At 44.6% G+C, this 17,266-nt stretch overlaps 1 protein-coding gene across 1 annotated transcript in view; it reads right to left on the bottom strand.

Annotated features, from left to right (window-relative positions):
- ARHGEF4 (Rho guanine nucleotide exchange factor 4) overlaps positions 1-17,266 on the bottom strand; it is a 209,474-nt gene that overhangs the window by 30,673 nt on the left and 161,535 nt on the right. The window contains 1 exon segment of the mRNA XM_030495802.1: positions 16,519-16,658. Coding sequence (XP_030351662.1) covers positions 16,519-16,658 — 140 coding nt within the window.

Below are 17,266 nucleotides of genomic sequence, written 5' to 3'. Positions count from 1 at the left end.
TCATTAAGAACAGTGCACTGTGGCTTCCTTCCCAGTCTGTTTTCCTCCAGGAATCGTTCTCCTTCAATGCCATCAGGTAGAGTGTTACTCCATCAAGGTGCCAATGTCCAAGTCTGGAAGTGCTGTGACGTGCTGACAATAAAACAGGCCTGGAGTGAGCATGCTGCTTTGCTGCCCTTCCCTCCTAACAGGTCTACAAGAATGCTGCTCGAGCTGTTTCCTTGCTGTGCATGGCTACTACGAGCCAGTGAGAAACATGTGGCCTGCATTAGTGTCCTGTGTTGTGGTTCTGCCAGACATTTTAATACACGTAGCAGATAAGCACTTAGATAGAATAAAGATAGGATAAAAGCCAACAAAACACTCCTTCCACACTGCTGCAGCACTTAGTCAGCCTGAATTCCTGATGCACTCTATTGATCAATCACTTTGGCTAATTGGGCATTACTCATGCCACCACACAGTGCAGTGTTCACAATGGCAGAGCAACAGAGGCTTTACAGGGTTCAGCTTTTGACAGAAGGTGTTTACACGTAGTAGGTCCTTGTGTAAGGGCTCATTATAGGATGATTGTCCCTCTGCAAACAAAGCAGCAGCACTTTGAGCTTTGCCAGGGTTGATAAGTGCTTCGTATAGGCACAGTATTGTCATGGTTAGGATCCAGTGCCACAGAGAGCAGTTCCGATTAAGCAGGTTGGCTCTGTTACCTCTTCGCCTTTCTCTGGTTTAACAGTGATCCAAACTGCAAGGCACAGGTGATGACAGGAGGAGAGTGAGGGGAGCAGGGTGGGGAAGGAGGTGATGATCAAAAAACAAAGGAGGGATACTCTGAGACACACAGTTACCGTAACAGCAGACAAGCAGACCAGAGGCAGACAACGACAAGCTGACCTGCTGATTTGTCGCCCAGTCCTGGAAACCCCCATGCACCACACCACTACCGGCAGTCCTCCTTCAGTGAAATGCCAAAAGAAACATCAGCACCACATTGACGATGATGAGGAAGAGCAGGATGACAAAGACCACTACCCGCTGGGTCTCCGGGTTCATGTTGCAGCGGAGGAAAGTGTGAAGTGCGCTCCATTTGTGCCTGCTTCGGTCGGGGACCTTTGCCATGGCTTCAGCCCCCCGGAAAATAAAGGGGAAAAAAAAAAATGCAAAAAAGAAAGCAGCAAGCTTCTTGAGTGACTGCTGCACAGCCCACAGCACGGGCACAGATGGGGCAGAGGGCTGTGAACAAAAGCTGGTTTACAGCTCTCAAAAGCAGAAGTCTAAATGGTTCGACACAGCCATTGCTGGTCCCGCATAGCACGTGTGCCAAAACGCCCCTTCCCCATCCCCTTATCTCAGGGGGATGCTTATCAGCACATCCGTGGGCTTCCACATCTTCTCTGCTGAAGGAGCCGTCGCCATCGCTTTAGCAGAAGGAAGATGTTGAATTCCTCCTTGCAGGCAGCCCCGGCGTGCCGGAGCACTGCAATCCGGGCTGCGATATTGGCTTTCCAGAGAGCGGCTCAGCTATTTGCTAGGCGCCGTCTCCAGGATCTATGCAGGCCCTAGCAACGCGCGGTGTGCAGGGGAGGCTTTTAAGGAGGGTCAGGAGCGGATTAGGCGGCTGTTTTTTAAATCCTTCCACCCGCACTGACAGTGAGCCTGCGGTAGAGACAAGTCCTGCTGCCCCAGGGAGGGCAAGGAAAGTTGGCCCTGCAGCAGCGCAAGGGCACGGCGGGGACGCACCTGAGTGTGCAACAAGCTGATGGGTGTTTGCAAGGAGGATGGGAGATGCAGCACTCTGACTGAGGGTCCAGAGAAGCGGCTCCTGTTGGACGCTGTTGTGTGCTTCCCAGCAGGACCCTAGGGCCAGAATGTCCACAGGACTGAGGCACTTAAATCTACAGGCTGCCCAGGGAGTCGTGGAGTCTTCCCGTCTGGAGACATTCAAGACCCACCTGGACACATTTCTGTGTAACCTGCTCTAAGGGGCCCTGACTTGGCAGGGGGTTGGACTGGATGTTCTCCAGAGGTCCCTAATAATTCTGTGACTCTGTGAAATCTCTGCAACCAGAAAACCTCTAGTCATTTCTGCAGAGCCCTAAACATGCTTTTATGAACTTAACATTTTGCTGCTGGATGGTGAAGCTCACCAACCATCAGGCTGCCTGGGGTACACTCACAGATACCCCAGCCTAAGCACAGCTCCCACCAGCATCTGACCAGGATCAGGATGAAAAGGCACTCCTCCTTGGAAAGGTCAGGGATGGTTCACGAAGAGTACCTATCACAGACAGGCTCTCTGACTACAATTGCAGCCCTTTTCTTCCCTCTAGTCAGCAAAGGAGCCCATCTTTTACTCAGCAGCTGGCAGTGATAGCACCCCCCAGGAAAGGAACCCGGTATTCAAGTCCTTCACTGACAGGAGGTAATTCCACATCTTCCAGTTCTCATGTGCTCACCCCACACACACCCCCTCATGAAACAGAAATATAAATCCAGCAGTCCAGCCCCTGGAGCCAGGGCTGGGTGACAGAGCAGCTACTGTGGAGCTGGGTGCAAAGCGGATATGACTCTGCACTTTACCCAGTAGTTCCAAACATGCAAAAAGAAGATAAATCCAAAACCCTAATGTGTGTGTATATACATATATATACACACATGCTCACACATTCTTAGGAGCAGGAACCACAAGTCATGGCTCTCCCCTTAAACACACTAACTACTGAACACCTATGGTAGCATCCATCTCTGGGAAGGGCAATGAGGGAGCAGTCACACGATGTGGGTATGAGCAGAATGCACTCAGCTGCTCTCACAATTGAAAGCGCATATAAAAAACAGCTATCTTTTCAGGTGTTAGCACATCAATGCCCACAATGCTTCTTGAAGAGCTGTACAGCTCCTGCATGTATACTGGAACATGGCAAGTGAGACATTTGAAAGGGAAAAGGTTTAAGAGTTATGATCTGGCTGGGTACTTTTGTTTTTTTCCCAAATTGTGCTAACCTCAGCAGGGGTTATATAGAAAGTGCTAAGCAGTCAAACAGCTCCCACTGTCTCCTTTCTGTTTCTGTAGCATTTAAGAGATCTCTTTTAGGCATTATAAAATCAAGTCTAGCATTATCTCAGTTTGCTGGTTTCTGAACTTGAAGATCCTGAAAATCCTCTTGTCTCTAGCCTAAATATAGAACAAGGGGAATACTGCATAAGGCAAGCAGCTTCAAGACCTGATGAGCAGAACTTGACACACAGAGCAAACTACTGGGATCCACAGGCTGCCCACATTCCCTGGTGTTCTTGAGTTTTAGGCTTGCGTTTTCTCAATGGCTTTGAAAAACCAATTCTCCCTGACATATGCACCACAGCACAATACTTAGATCCCTAAGCTTGCAGACTTCAATTTAATGGAAGTTCTTCAAGTCCACAGTTGACTCACATCATTGCATTGTTCAACTCCTGAGCATTCTGCAACTCATGTCTGGTTTTGAAGGTTTTTCATGAACTGATTGAGCGTAGGCATAAGCCACCAAACGGTATTTGGGACTTATGCAGATCTTCAAGAGAAACCAATCATGGTGAATGGGAAGCATGATCACACATGCTTCTTTGAAACCTGCACAGCAACTACCATCTCCTCTCCTCTAGTCAGTTACGCTGAAAAGAAATAAACTCTAGTGACCCACCAAGACACACGCTGTGTAAGTCAGACCTAAGTGCCCTCCTGCCTGCACTACATTGCCAGGGCACATATAACATGTTTACCTTGTGCACATTTTGGAGCATTGCACAATGTTAAACTGCAGTCACCCTTCTGACCCCACAGGGAATAAAGCAAGCATGAGCAGAAACCGATCTCCACAAGGACAAAAAATGCAGAATGACTCTAGATGTGACATAGCTTTTGTTTTCACCCCAATGTCCTTCACAGTCAGTGTGTATCATAGAACCTCCTGCCACAGGCAGGGACACCTTCACTAGAGCAGGTTGCTCCAAGCCCCGTCCAGCCTGGCCTTGAACACTGCCAGGGATGGGGCAGCCACAGCTTTTCTGTGCCAGTGTCTCACCACCCTCACAGGAAAGAATTTCTTCCTAATGTCTCATCTAAATCTCCCCTCTGTGCACGGGGGAGTTACTTCCATGGTAACTGGAAGTGTTTGCGGGGTGGGTGGGTGTGTGCGTGCTGCTAAACACCATGTGGCGTTTTTCTGTGACAGAAATCAAGCCTCATTCTTATTCCTCACTGATCAGACATGCTTCTGTGGTAAACGGCATCAGGAAGAGATGAAAGAGATGAAGGTTTTACCTTGGTTTACCTTGTGGCTTGTAGTAAAGTGAGACTTACTTTGTATAACCATCACTGAACGAGCACATTTCAAGTAAGTGTTGTACAATATTCACTGGAATCTAATTTGCAATTGTAATAATTTACTTCCAATCTTCCTCCTCAGCCAGGACTGTACCAAGGGAATAACGCTGCCACTCGAACAGTCCAAGTGGCAAGTGCAGAGCAGCCTCCAAGGCCTGACTGCACACAAAGCCCTGCTGACAGTTACAGAAGTCAGTCAGTGACCAAGCCTTCAGAGAGTAAATTATTCAAGAACCCCCAGCCTAACATTAGATAAAGCAGAAACAGAAAGACACCTCTTGCTTTTCATTTAAGTCATACTAATTATTGTCCAGCCCTTACTTGTCACTTTGCTTGTATGTGCACCAAATGGGGTCTAAGCTTTTGAAGACTGTTTTGGGAGGACAGAAGCATAAAGGCAACCCCACTTGTCTGCCAGATGAAAACAGCATTTCAATATTGTCACAGCTGAACTGGGAACTTGAAGGCATATGTACACAAACATGAAAAATTAGTAACTGTAATAAGCAACATAGGTGCTTCAGTAGAACAAGCAGATAAATAACTGTGGAGACAAGCACTGAAGTTATACCCAGTGCAATGGGAAAGCAAAGAGCATATGCCCCAGAGTGAGGCCCCAAGGGCAGCCATTCAGAGGGGACCAGCCCCACCATCTCTCACAAGAAAGCAGATTTGGAAAGCAAGACTCTGAGTAGCAAGCTAGATCCCATGCTAAAGCACGTTTCCAGGACTTAGCACAAACAGGGATGTGCTCACTACAAGACACACAACACAATTCAACTCCTCCTAAAGCCAAGAATGTATCAGTATTATAGGCACAAAATAAACTGCTCTAAACATCACTATAGCAAAAAAGAACACTCTTACTGGGTCATTTCTCAACACCCTCTCTCCAACAAGGTGAAAAACATGTCAAAATATTAACAACTAGCAAAGACAGAAGTGCTAGAACTGAGCCTGGATTAGGCCCATCTGACACAGACACATACTTTTTGCCCAGCCACACTGACCCATTCTCTGCACAGGACACACAGTGTGGACAAACCAGGCAAGTTGGCTCATGGTTTGTTTGCCTGCTCTGTTCAACAGAGCTTTGCTTACCATGCTGCACCGATTTCAGCTGGGTTTTTATGGGGCGACGTTTTGGATTCATGCTGAAAATAACACTGATCACACAGGGATGGTTTGGTTATTGCTGAGCAGTGCTTACATGGAGCCAAGGCCTTTTCTGCCTCTCACCACCCCACCAGCAAGTCCCACCAAGGAGCTGGGGGGGGCCACAGCCAGGAGAGCTGATCCCAACTAACCCAAGGGGCGTTCCATACCATATGATGTCACACTCAGCATACAAAGCTGGGGGAAGAAGAAAGAAAGGGGACATTTGGAGTGACGGCATTAGTCTTCCCAAGTTACACATGATGGAGCCGTGCTGTCCTGGGGAGGGCTGAACACCTGCCTGACTATGGGCAGCAGTGAATGAATTCCTTGGTTTCCTTTGCTTGTGTGCGTGGCTTTTACTTTACCCATTAAACTGTCTTTATCTCAACCTATGCGTTTTCCCACTTGAACCCTTCCAATTCTCCCCCATCCCACCACATAGGAGTGAGCAAGTGCCTGCGTGCTGGCATGACACTTAGCTGCCAGCTGGGGTTTAACCATGACACACGCAAACTGAGTATGCAAGTATCAATTTCTTACAAGTTTTCCTAAGTTGTTCCTAAATAGGGTATCTTCTGAAGTAGCATTACTCTCTTTTCACACCAATGAAGCCACAGATCCAAATATGAACTTCCCTGTCCCTCTAGTTGGCATCACTGGCTGTTTGGATGCTGTGTATACAAAAGCGCAGAGGAAGAGAAGATGTTCAGCACACACAGAAACCTTCAACAGCCCAAGTAACAAACTTCACCTGGATCCATGTGACTGGGTTTCTCCCCCTTGAACCTTTCTCTGACATAAAAAATCACTGAATTATTACTGCCCTTTTCATAACAGAGCTGATGAAGAGCTTCTTGAGGAAGAAGTTTCTATTAATTTTTGTTTCATTAATTGGGTAATGAAAATACTTCCACCTATTGAACCATTTCAAAGGCATCTTTCGAAAAAGAATCCAGGCTCTGAGTGGACATTCAGTGGACAACTTTCTACTAGGTTTTCAGTTCAGCAATTGAAAAGAAGGGCTGAGAATGAAACTGTGAGGGGGGCAAGCGCTGCTACCTGCAAATCAATCCATGCAAACCAAGTTTCCTTAACTCCCAAATACCACACTAGCACACTTTGACTATCACCCAAATTAAGCAACTACCAACCCTCTTATGCATTGAATTAACCCTCAGTAACAACTGCATCTTAAACACCTCCCTAAAGGATGTCATTCACTATTGAGCCACAGCCAGGAAACATCAGAACCAGTACAGCTTCTAAAACTGCATATGATCATGTATTTCTAAAACGGAAAGCAGTCTGTCAGAGGCCCACAATTTGCTCTGAATTTTACAGTGTGTAACACTCTTACTAGAGCACAGTTACTCTCACTGCATGTTTCTCTAGCTAGTACTGCATGGTTTAAGCACACACAGCTTTTACAGACAGTACTTCCTTGGAGAGTTTACTCACGTAATCCTGCCAAAACGTTACAAGTTGGCTTAGGACTCAAGCAAGAGAACAAGAGATAATTATCAATGGAAAGAAAATTAGCCTAACAGTTTCTTTGTGCAGTGCATAGATTAAGGCATGGCCACACTGGTACACTGCAAGAAAAGCAGCCATTTAGATGAGCCCCTTACTACAAAACAAAAGAGACTTAAAAGTAACCCTAAAAATATTACAGAATGTGCTTAGCAACCAGTCTTTTGCTTTCAGACTCTACTAAAGCTAGAAAACCAAGTTCTCCTACAGCAAGTTTTATTTTCAAGAACAGCAACAATAATTATTAACATGTTTGACATATGTGGGAGTGGCCAGCATCACCCACAGAAGATGACACATTTCCAGGGTGCATGTGACTAGTGTTGGGCATGCACCTGGGTTTGACGGTGAAAAATGCACTCTCAATACTGAATGACAGATGACAGGCAAGGGATATATATACAAGAATGGTCTGGGAAATAAGACAATGTATATTACGATAGGTGTGGTGGAGCAAGGAACAAGCAGAGAGAAGCAAAGACAGGCTGGCACAGTCCATGCCATAGCCTAGGAAAATAGATCTTTTCAACACAAGATTAGACACAGGCAGAACAAAGGATGCTCTATTAGTGATGCTCTGAAATAAACACAAACTAAATAGGATATATGGTAAGACAGATGGATAGGAAAGGAAATGATGCACCTTAGAGACCTGGCAAGATTAACAGCTTGAATGCAGTAGCTGGAAAGGGGTCAGAATAGAAGATGACACTCTTACAGAGTTGAGGAACAGACAGAGTGGCAACGACAATCCTTAGCGACCAAGGGAGGTGGTGTTCAGGAGGTCCTAGAAATTATTTTAATGCTTTAATTTTGCTATCCTGAAAATTTGACAGCCACGGATAAAGACAAGGAATGCTCTTCACTTGAGCACTATGTGGGCTGGAACAGAGAAATAAGGGAGAAACAGGCAGAGAAATACTCTGAGAAAGTCAGGGAAAGGAGAGAGGGAACCGGTATGAATAGAGTTGTGGAGCCTGAAGCAGGTGAGAACAGAGGAAGATGCAATGAAGCAGTGAAAAGTCTGTGGGTGAGAAGGGGATGAATAACAGCGCAAGGTGAGTGACAAAATGAACATGGTGACTAACAGGGGGTAGAGGAAGATGCATAATGTACAGAGGTGAAAAACCTCTAAAAGATAAGCCCTATAAGAGTTTTTAAGATGTGGCTGGCGGTGTGGTGATAGACACACAACAGGGACGATGCTTGTTTCTAGACCGTAAGACTCCTTTTTTTCTGACTATACAGGAGTTTAAGAAAGCCATGTAGTTTGGGGCTGTCTGGCACATTCTGTTGAGCCCACACATTATAAAATATGAGGACAGAGTTCCTTTAGCTGCAGAGCAGCGTTGACACTTCTGTGACTGCTCAGCCTCCTCACCTCTTACAGAATATACCAGTCTTGCGGATGTAGAAAACAGGAAAAATGCTTACAAGTAACAGCTCTGTAAAGTTCTCCCAAGCTGGCATGTAATAATGTTAATTTGAAAATCCTCCTTCATTGTCTTCTGATGCAACTGAAGGAGCCAAAGGAGGGCTGGGGAGAACAAGCTCCATGGAGTATGAGAGTAAGAAAAGCTACAAGAGGGTAAAAGACATACACAAACTGTGTGCAGGAAACAGGCTGGACATTTTTATGTCATGCACAACAGAAAAGCAGGGCAGAAATTTTATGTAGTTAAGCAGCCTTCCAAGGCCACCTTTTCCTTATACCTCTGGTTTAGAGCCAGCATGCTGGAAAAAATGCAGCAGAACAACATACCCGAAGAACAAGTCTTGGTGGGCTGTTCTCCAAGAGCCTGCACCATTGACCAAGAAATTAGTAAGAATCTAAGATACAGCTCAGAAGGAAACTTGGTAAGTGACTGTCAAGATGATCAGCAAGGCAAGGATGGGAAATTGATAGCCCCAACAATAAATGAGCAAGGTACGTCTCTGCTTTACTAGCAAAGCACACATTAGGGACAGAGGAACATGAACATACCCCAGGACATTCAGTCCATACTGGATAGCTCAAGCAGCCTGCTTTCTTTTCACAAAACCCATTGACATGAAGACTTGCCAGTAGCAAGTCAGTGGAACAGCCAGAAGCAGGATCCTCTCTAAAGATTACAGGTAAAAGCAGCTAGAAGTAGGATTGAAAAGAATAACTCACATCAACACCTTTGTAGTTCACCATTCCCTACAACTGCACCTACCCCTCAACCCAAAACTGCAAGAAATAGGCTGAACTTGGCATTCAACAGCTGTAAAGCAGCACAGGTCTAGTCCTATCCTCTGAGGCACCGATCACACTCCACAACTCTATGCAAATCTGACAAGTTATGTGCCACAGGGAGGTGTGTCAGCCAGTCCCACACTCCTGGGGACAAGGGCTGCTGTGTTCGCCTGCCCGCGGAGCACGCATGCGTTCCGGTGTGGGAGTAGTGGGGTTAATGCAAGCAACATCTCCTCATCTTACTGCAAGGAGCAGGCATGTGACTGACCTGCACTTCAACAGTGGCTCTCCCAGGGCATGCTGAGGGCACCGAGCGAGGGCTGGCCCCAAGCGCCCCCAGAGTGAGGGGGACTCTTTCCATGAGCCTCAGGAAAAGCGGGGTTGGCGCTTCGGCAGCTTGTTTGTTCTTGCTGATCTTTCTTCGCTCTACAGCTCCCACAGTTCTGCTGCTTTTACCAGAGTGGTAACATATAACTACAAGGAATGTGCCAATGCCTTCACTGCATTAAAACATGGCCACACCTGCTGCTAACTCTGCCCCCAGTTTACCAAGTGCAGGACATGGAGCCTTGGCCACAGGACAGGGCTGAAGCTACCAGGGAAGATCTTTTGAGGGATTAACAGTGCTCTCTGAAGGGCCAGAAGAGTCAGGAGGAATTTTGTTTTTCCAGCACAGGGTTCAAATGTCTTCTGCGGATTAGGAAAAAAAACCCAAAACTTTGCAGAGAGGAGCTGCTCTAAATCAGGATTTGGAGAGAGGAGAACAAATCCAAGAAATGTTCTGATATCACAACCATGCTGAGAGGTGCCTGAGGTACAAGTATGGTATAAAACCAGATATATTCACTCTTCTGCCTCTATGCAAACACTTAAACCTGGAATAACCTCTACACTAACCTTTATCCAGCATTCCTACTCTGTCACATTCCTTCTTTATCCCCTGCTCTCTGCAAAACTTTGTACTCCAATATCCACTTTGTTATTGCGCTGCTGTCCATCACAGGTGTTTCTTGAACTAACAAACTGGGGCATGGACATCCCCAAAACTGTTTTTAATATGAAGACTTTGGCAGAGTGAATTGTAACACCAAGACTGTGCAAAACAGACTACTCTCTGCATACCATCAGGCTACCATTTCAATCAGGAGTAACTGCAGTTTAATTTATGCTACATTTCTGAAGTCAAATCTTAGAAGGGGTGCAAATATTGCAGTGCTTCTAATTTCTTCCTCCTGTAAAACAGCTGTAGAGAGTTAGGTACCAAACCAAGGATCCCAGAAAGCCAAACAAGGAGCTCCCAAGAATAGCTAGTGAAATACATCAAGGACAAGTTCCTTCTTTGTATCAGACACGGGGCAGGTTTGAAAGGAAGGCTCCCACTTTACACACAAATGGTGAAACCATCTTCACCTACACACATCCTTCAATGTCACTGCACAGGGCCTGGCCAGGCATGTGTGCGCCACAATCAGGTCCTGCAGGCAGCACTGGCCAAAGCATGGCAGGTTAGAAAGCCTGTGCTTAGGTGCATGTGGTAGGCCTCAGCAGGTACAGACCATCAGGACCTCAGAGGGTTGGTGCCTGCCTGCCACACTAACTCCAGTGTAGCAAAGCAAGGCTTTGAAGATCTCACTGGCGCCTTGGTAAATGGCCCTCATGCTGCAAGTGGCAGGCAGGAAGCCAAGACCTTCTGCAAACGTAACCCTTAGCCCAACAGGATACAATGCCACTGGCGTGGATTAAAAGAACTCTTAACGGGATGCCAAAGCATTGGAAGGTGGTTGCAGCCTTCACCATAAAGAAACAGCCACCTCTTGTGATAGCGTCATCAGAAGATATGCTGTGTTTTCTTTAGGTGATGGGGAGCATTGGACAGTTCTAGGAACCCACAGATACACTGGATAAGATACAAGTGGGCTTTGAAGTGATTTGGCACAAGTAGCCTCAGGAGTTAAAACACTGTTGGATCATTTTTTTCTCCAAGGGGAAAACTATTTGTGGAGCCAAGCCTCTCTCTGCACCCTAGTAACGGGGAAAACATTTAATGCTGACAAACAACAGATATTATTAAAAGTGCCCTAATAGTCACAAGCTGTCATTACCAAGCTGTTAACAGAAGCTGTTTGAGTCTTTACAATTTAACAGCTGGCAGGGCTGATGTAAGAACTCCAAAGCCATCATGCTGCCTCCAGTTATTTCCTTTGAGTGTTGTATTTAGGTCTGGTTTACAGCCACAGATGAGAGTTTGGGCAGTACCTTCCCCTCTTTCAACATGTCAGTATGTGTTTGGGGAGACACCCTTGCCCACAAAGAGGGGAAACACAGAGCCTACCTCTCCTATCTTGCTGCTTCAGTCTGGCTCCTGGAAGGAGGAGTGAGGTCCATTCAGAGACTGACCCCACAACCCAGACACTCCTTTATGCGTGTGCAGGGCCCCTTCCACTTTAACACATCGCAATTTTTGTTCAGGAGTTAAAACTGTGACAGACCCCACAATGTGCTATTCCTGCCCCAAGAACTAAGCTAAGCCTGGGGGCTGGGGGTTTTTTGTTTGTTCCTAATGAGTATCACATTAATAGGGCTATTTAAAGAAAGCATGGGTCTAGCAAAAAATTATGTACTTTATAGAAATGCTTCTGTGTGAATTGAACTGCTGGTGGTCTGTGTGTATGCTACAGACCATAGCATACATGGTATGGGAGCTACCTACCCACACCTCACACAAATGCATGGGGACAAGCATTTTAATTGCTATGGTCTCACTGCATATCTGCAGTCTGAAAGCTTATCCCATTTCTCCCACCTTTCCAAAAAAACCCCAACATCTGCTTGCAAGATAAGCATAGAATCACAGACTGGTTTGGGTTGGAAGGGACCTTAAAGCTCATCCAGTTCCAACCCCCTGCCACAGGCAGGGACACCTTCCACTAGAGCAGGTTGCTCAAAGCCCCTGTGTCCAACCTGGCCTTGAACACTGCCAGGGATGGGGCAGCCACAGCTTCTCTGAATGTCACCTTTCTTCCTAATGTCTAATGAAAATCTCCCCTCTGTCAGATTAAAGCCATTCCCTCTTGTTCTATTCCCTGCATGCCCTTGTCTTTCCTCAGATGAGGATAATCCACAGTGCAGAGTGAGCTACACTCGCGTCCATCACCCACTCTTCATCTCCAGCCTGCAGGTGGAGGATCCCTTGCGCAGGGGATGACCAAGCCCTAACACTGATGAGCGCACAAAGAAGTGGCTCACGGCAGCCACAGCTGCCCAGGGTAAAGACCAGAAATATGGCTCTGGTGACCCCTGAGACCACTTAGCTCCTGATCCTGATATTTGATGGACATAATTGCTACATAGTATTTGAATATACGGATTTGCATTGCAAAAAGCCCTCTGAAACGACCTTAGAAGTTTGCAGGCCTGAGAACTGTAAAAACTAAATCCATCATGCAGTAAAAGAAGTTACAATTCTGACTCCATACTCTTAACATTCACATCTGAGCCCTGTACAGAGTTATGCAAGCACTTGGGAACAAAAACTAGGATCCAGTAAAGATTTATGTCCTTTGGGGAACACTATTTCTTGTCCTTGGCAGCACTGAGCTTTATACTGTAACTCTGCAAATAAATCATAATTGCTGCTCTGGACCACAGTTGTCAACCTTGTTTGCAGAAATACTAAAGACACAAAATAAGGAATTAAACCTTCTGGAAGCAACAAAAAAATAAAAAAAAAAAAAAAAAGAAGGGGGGTGGTATTTGTTAACTGGTTTCTATTCAATTTCGTATCAGTTGGGAGAGCAATATACTCAATATATTAAGGTATAAACGTGGTAATAAATCTCCTCTCCCAGATTACACAGGAATGTTCTATATTGCTTCCATATGATGAATAATTCTAATTCTGTTTTCAGTCTGGAACACTGTTGTGACCACAGCTTTTTCAACCTACTCTGTACAAAAGGGGATGGTGACATTTTGTGGCACTAGCTTAAATTTTTTCTGTCTTCTGAAATTTGTCCCCATATAGTACATGAGAGATTTCTATTAATTAGAATGTAGATAGTGTGAAAAATGCTATGAAGAATATTATTCCTGTTTAAGACAGCCTGAAGGAGCACTGGGTAAGCCTAGAACAACAACTTCGTGAGTGATCAAAGAGTTTAGCACAAGAATAATGCTTTACAGACTCAACAGCCCCAGTTATACACTGCTCAGTAAGACAAATAGAGGACTGCTACAAGATCTGCTGCCTTTGGGATGTGGCAGATGTACTGTTTGTGCCACTTCCTGAACATGGAATCATAGAACGGTTTGGGTTGGAAGCTTATCCAGTTCCAACCCCCTGCCACGGGCAGGGACACCTTCCACTAGAGCAGGTTGCTCAAAGCCCCTGTGTCCAACCTGGCCTTGAACACTGCCAGGGATGGGGCAGCCACAGCTTCTCTGGGCACCCTGTGCCAGCGCCTCAGCACCTTCACAGGGAAGAACTTCTGCCTAATGTCTAATCTCAATCTCCCCTCTGTCAGTTTAAAAGATTTCTCTGTTCGAATTGCTTTGTTAAATCAGAAACATATATGTTGGAACCAATTAGCTTAATTGCATCTTTTTAACGAATGCTGGTTAGCACAAACATCTGTAACATACTACAATATTGGCACTTTAAAACATAAGACAGTGGTATTACATGTCTTATATAAAACCCTTCATTGCTGAAGCCAGTGAAGTCACGCATTTCCTCAGGAACAAGAGTTCACATACCAAATTCCAAACTTATCAAACATAGAATCGTAAGAGAGATAAGGAAATAATAGGGAGTCTGGCAGTTATTTTCCAAACATTTAGTGCTTTGCTTTCACAAGATGGTACTGTTCATGTTGGACTACAAGGGGCTCAACACTCCACATGTTGAACTGCAATAGCATTTCTTTCAAAGCACAGAGCTATATGGACCCTTCACACAGCAAGACAGAACAAACCCTTTGTACACATCAGATGTTCCCAAACAGGCCTAAACCTACTTGTCCAGGCTAATTACTTGATAAGCAGTATAGTTTTTCCTCATTATCACTCAAGCATTGTGCAGGCAGGCTTTTTGTATGCTTAATAGCTCACATTCTCAACTTCAGTCTACACAGAACACATTTCATAAAGCTTGATGCTATGTTTGTCCTATATGTAATGTTTCTGCACTGACAGGAAAGACCCACAATGCTTCTGCAATACAGATTTTTCTCTCACCACATTTTACCCAATTAGACTGTGAAAGCAAAAAGACACAAGGATAGGGCCTTCATCTGGAACAAACACAAAGTAAACTCCACCAAGTACAATCTAAACACAAAATCTCTTTTCATGAGCATTTGAAGGAATGTCAAACAGATACCCCAAGAAAATGACTTCCCTGCCTCTCTTTTCAGCCCAAACCCTTATTCTTGCTTTTTGATTGATTTTTCTTGGCTCTTACATGCTCTCGTGCTGATCTTCTTAGGTGGGCTTTATATAACCTTCCCAGCTTTCTTTTATCCCTCTAGTTTTCTTGCCAATAAATTTTTCTAGTTTTATGAAAGGTTTCTTTTTTACTTCATAACCATTTTCTCTTGATCCAAAATGAGCTAGAACTCAGTGGTTGGGTGTTTTGTTTTTTAATGCAACACTTGGTCTGCCAAATGCCTTAAAAATGTATTTCAACCTTCTCTGTTTATTTGAAAGCTGCTTCTTCCAAGACGACTAACAATAACGCAGTTACCATAGTTTCCTTATTCACGATTAATAAAATGCAATTTTGAATACAACAAAACAAAGACAAGACTACTCACAAAATGAGACCAAATGATTGGACATTGATATTTTCACCCTACACTGTTCCTAGCACTACAATGGAAAATACTGAAGGCTAATCAATACCCAGCCTTTGGGTCCAGCAGGGAAGATGAAAATAAGCCTGTCTGATTGCCAGCTATGTGAGATATTTCAATTCCAACACTTGAGATGTCTGTTCATGTAAAATTCCTACCTCACAGATTCATTAGTTCACCTCAGAGATTTTGTAAGAAACATACCAAAGCAAGCACCAGAATGGGAGGGAAGCAAAATCCCCCTCCTACAGTCTCAGTGCACACTGAGGGGACTGACTTCTTGTGGTGCCCAAGACTCCCTCATAACCACACCAGACAAATGTGGGAGAATGCAACTCAAGATTTTCTGTTTGCTTGCCAGTGACAACAGCCTGAAACAGCTGAGGTTAAACCAAAAAGCTCTCGCCATGGTTTGATAACCCTTGGATGTAAAAAATAGAAGAAAATATAGCAAGTCTCTTCCTTACCCCGGGCACCCAAGGATGTAGTCAGGGATTCTGAGCACTAGAAGCAGAAAAACTGCTAGAAGAGCATTTGCTATTGTTGTTTGTCGAAAGCAGTTATTCTCACTGTGCAGCAGCCTGGAGCCTCTGCAGACCCCGAATGTACCATCATTGTATGTATCAAACACACAGACACAGAGCCTCAGTCAACAGTTTCAGTTATAGCTGAGCCACAAGAAAATGTAATACATCTTTTATCCTTGCCTTCTCATCTTGTGAAGGTCATGCATATCATGCATTAGACAAAACCGTATTTTTGCAGAAAACCAGCACATTTTAAATCCTGTTCATATGTTGATCATTGCATCAGTTTAAATAAGTAGTATGTTTTTAAATTGATGATCTCAAGCTAATCAGTGTCAGCATTATCAAAGAAAATAGCTAAAAGCACTAACTAAAAAGGAATGTCTTTCACATCCCTAGAGTGAATTTACTGGGGAACAGGAAGAAGCAGTAAAGACCAAGCCTACATTACACTTTCCACCCTTCACATCTACCAATAGAGAAGTATGTAGACCCAATATTATTTTATTTCATTTTTCAACATTTCCTTTATGCCTCCAGCACACCACATTTCAAGTCTCACAACAGCCTTGGCCAGGCTGCTCTCTGATGGTTTTAAGCTTCCCTTCCAAAAACACCTAAGAGGAGAGCTACCTGCCCAAGACCGGTGGCTCTGCATAACCTTACACCATTGTCCTCTACTGTTAGGGACAGCATCCTGATGGAAGGCCCAGACCTTGTCATTACCCAACTGTAAGTAGTACCCCCAGTAAATGACATTTGAAGCCCCATCCAAATTGCTATTATCAGTTTGGTTATTGACCTCTCTCATGGTTCACAAGAAGAAACAGATCTTTCCTTCTCCAGCCTGTCAGAAACCAATCAGCTCAGTACCTCATTGATGGCAAGCTGCTCTCCGCCTCCCCCAGGGTGGCCATAGCGGTGGTTGGAGCTCCGGAAGTCCTCATACAGGTCCTCCTCACTTCCCACATCGTCTGTTAGAGCTGTCTTATCCAGTGCCCCATCAGTGATCACTGCAACAACAAAAAGAACAAATTAGTACAGACCACAACATCATCAGCAGCACTGTGATGATCAATATATATATGAATTATATGCACTTGGCAGACACTATAACACAGCATAAAGGTAAAAAAAGACAAGTAAACCACATAAGCAATTTCAGGGCACAATTCCAGCCTGGTACATTCCCATTTTTCAGAGAATTTTGCTCCGTTAATGTTTTGTTACCAGAAACGATTGTGTCTTTTTCTAGTCTGGAAAGTATGGTTTATAAAAAAAATAAATAAATAAATTTAAAAAATCAACAACTTCTGCATATTGCAAAGAAAAAAATCAAGAACAAGAAAACAGGATCTAAAAAAAAAAAAGACGCAGGGCAAAGACAATGCAAACATGATTTCATAACGACACTGCCATTTTCACAGGAAACTTGACTAGGTGACAAGCTCATGTCTGCCAATTCATAGCTTTATGTTTGTGATTTACCAAATCCTATCAGGCCAAGGAAACTCTCAGCTTTTGGAAAAAACATTCACCTTCCTCTTTGTACACACATTTATAGAACTTAAACCCTTTTTGTTGCCCAACAAAGGGTGTTTGCTACAGAAGTATCCATTAT

This window comes from Strigops habroptila, chromosome 8 (assembly GCF_004027225.2).
Source record: "Strigops habroptila isolate Jane chromosome 8, bStrHab1.2.pri, whole genome shotgun sequence".
Taxonomy (NCBI): domain Eukaryota; kingdom Metazoa; phylum Chordata; class Aves; order Psittaciformes; family Psittacidae; genus Strigops; species Strigops habroptila.
This window is presented reverse-complemented; position numbering and strand designations above follow the sequence as displayed.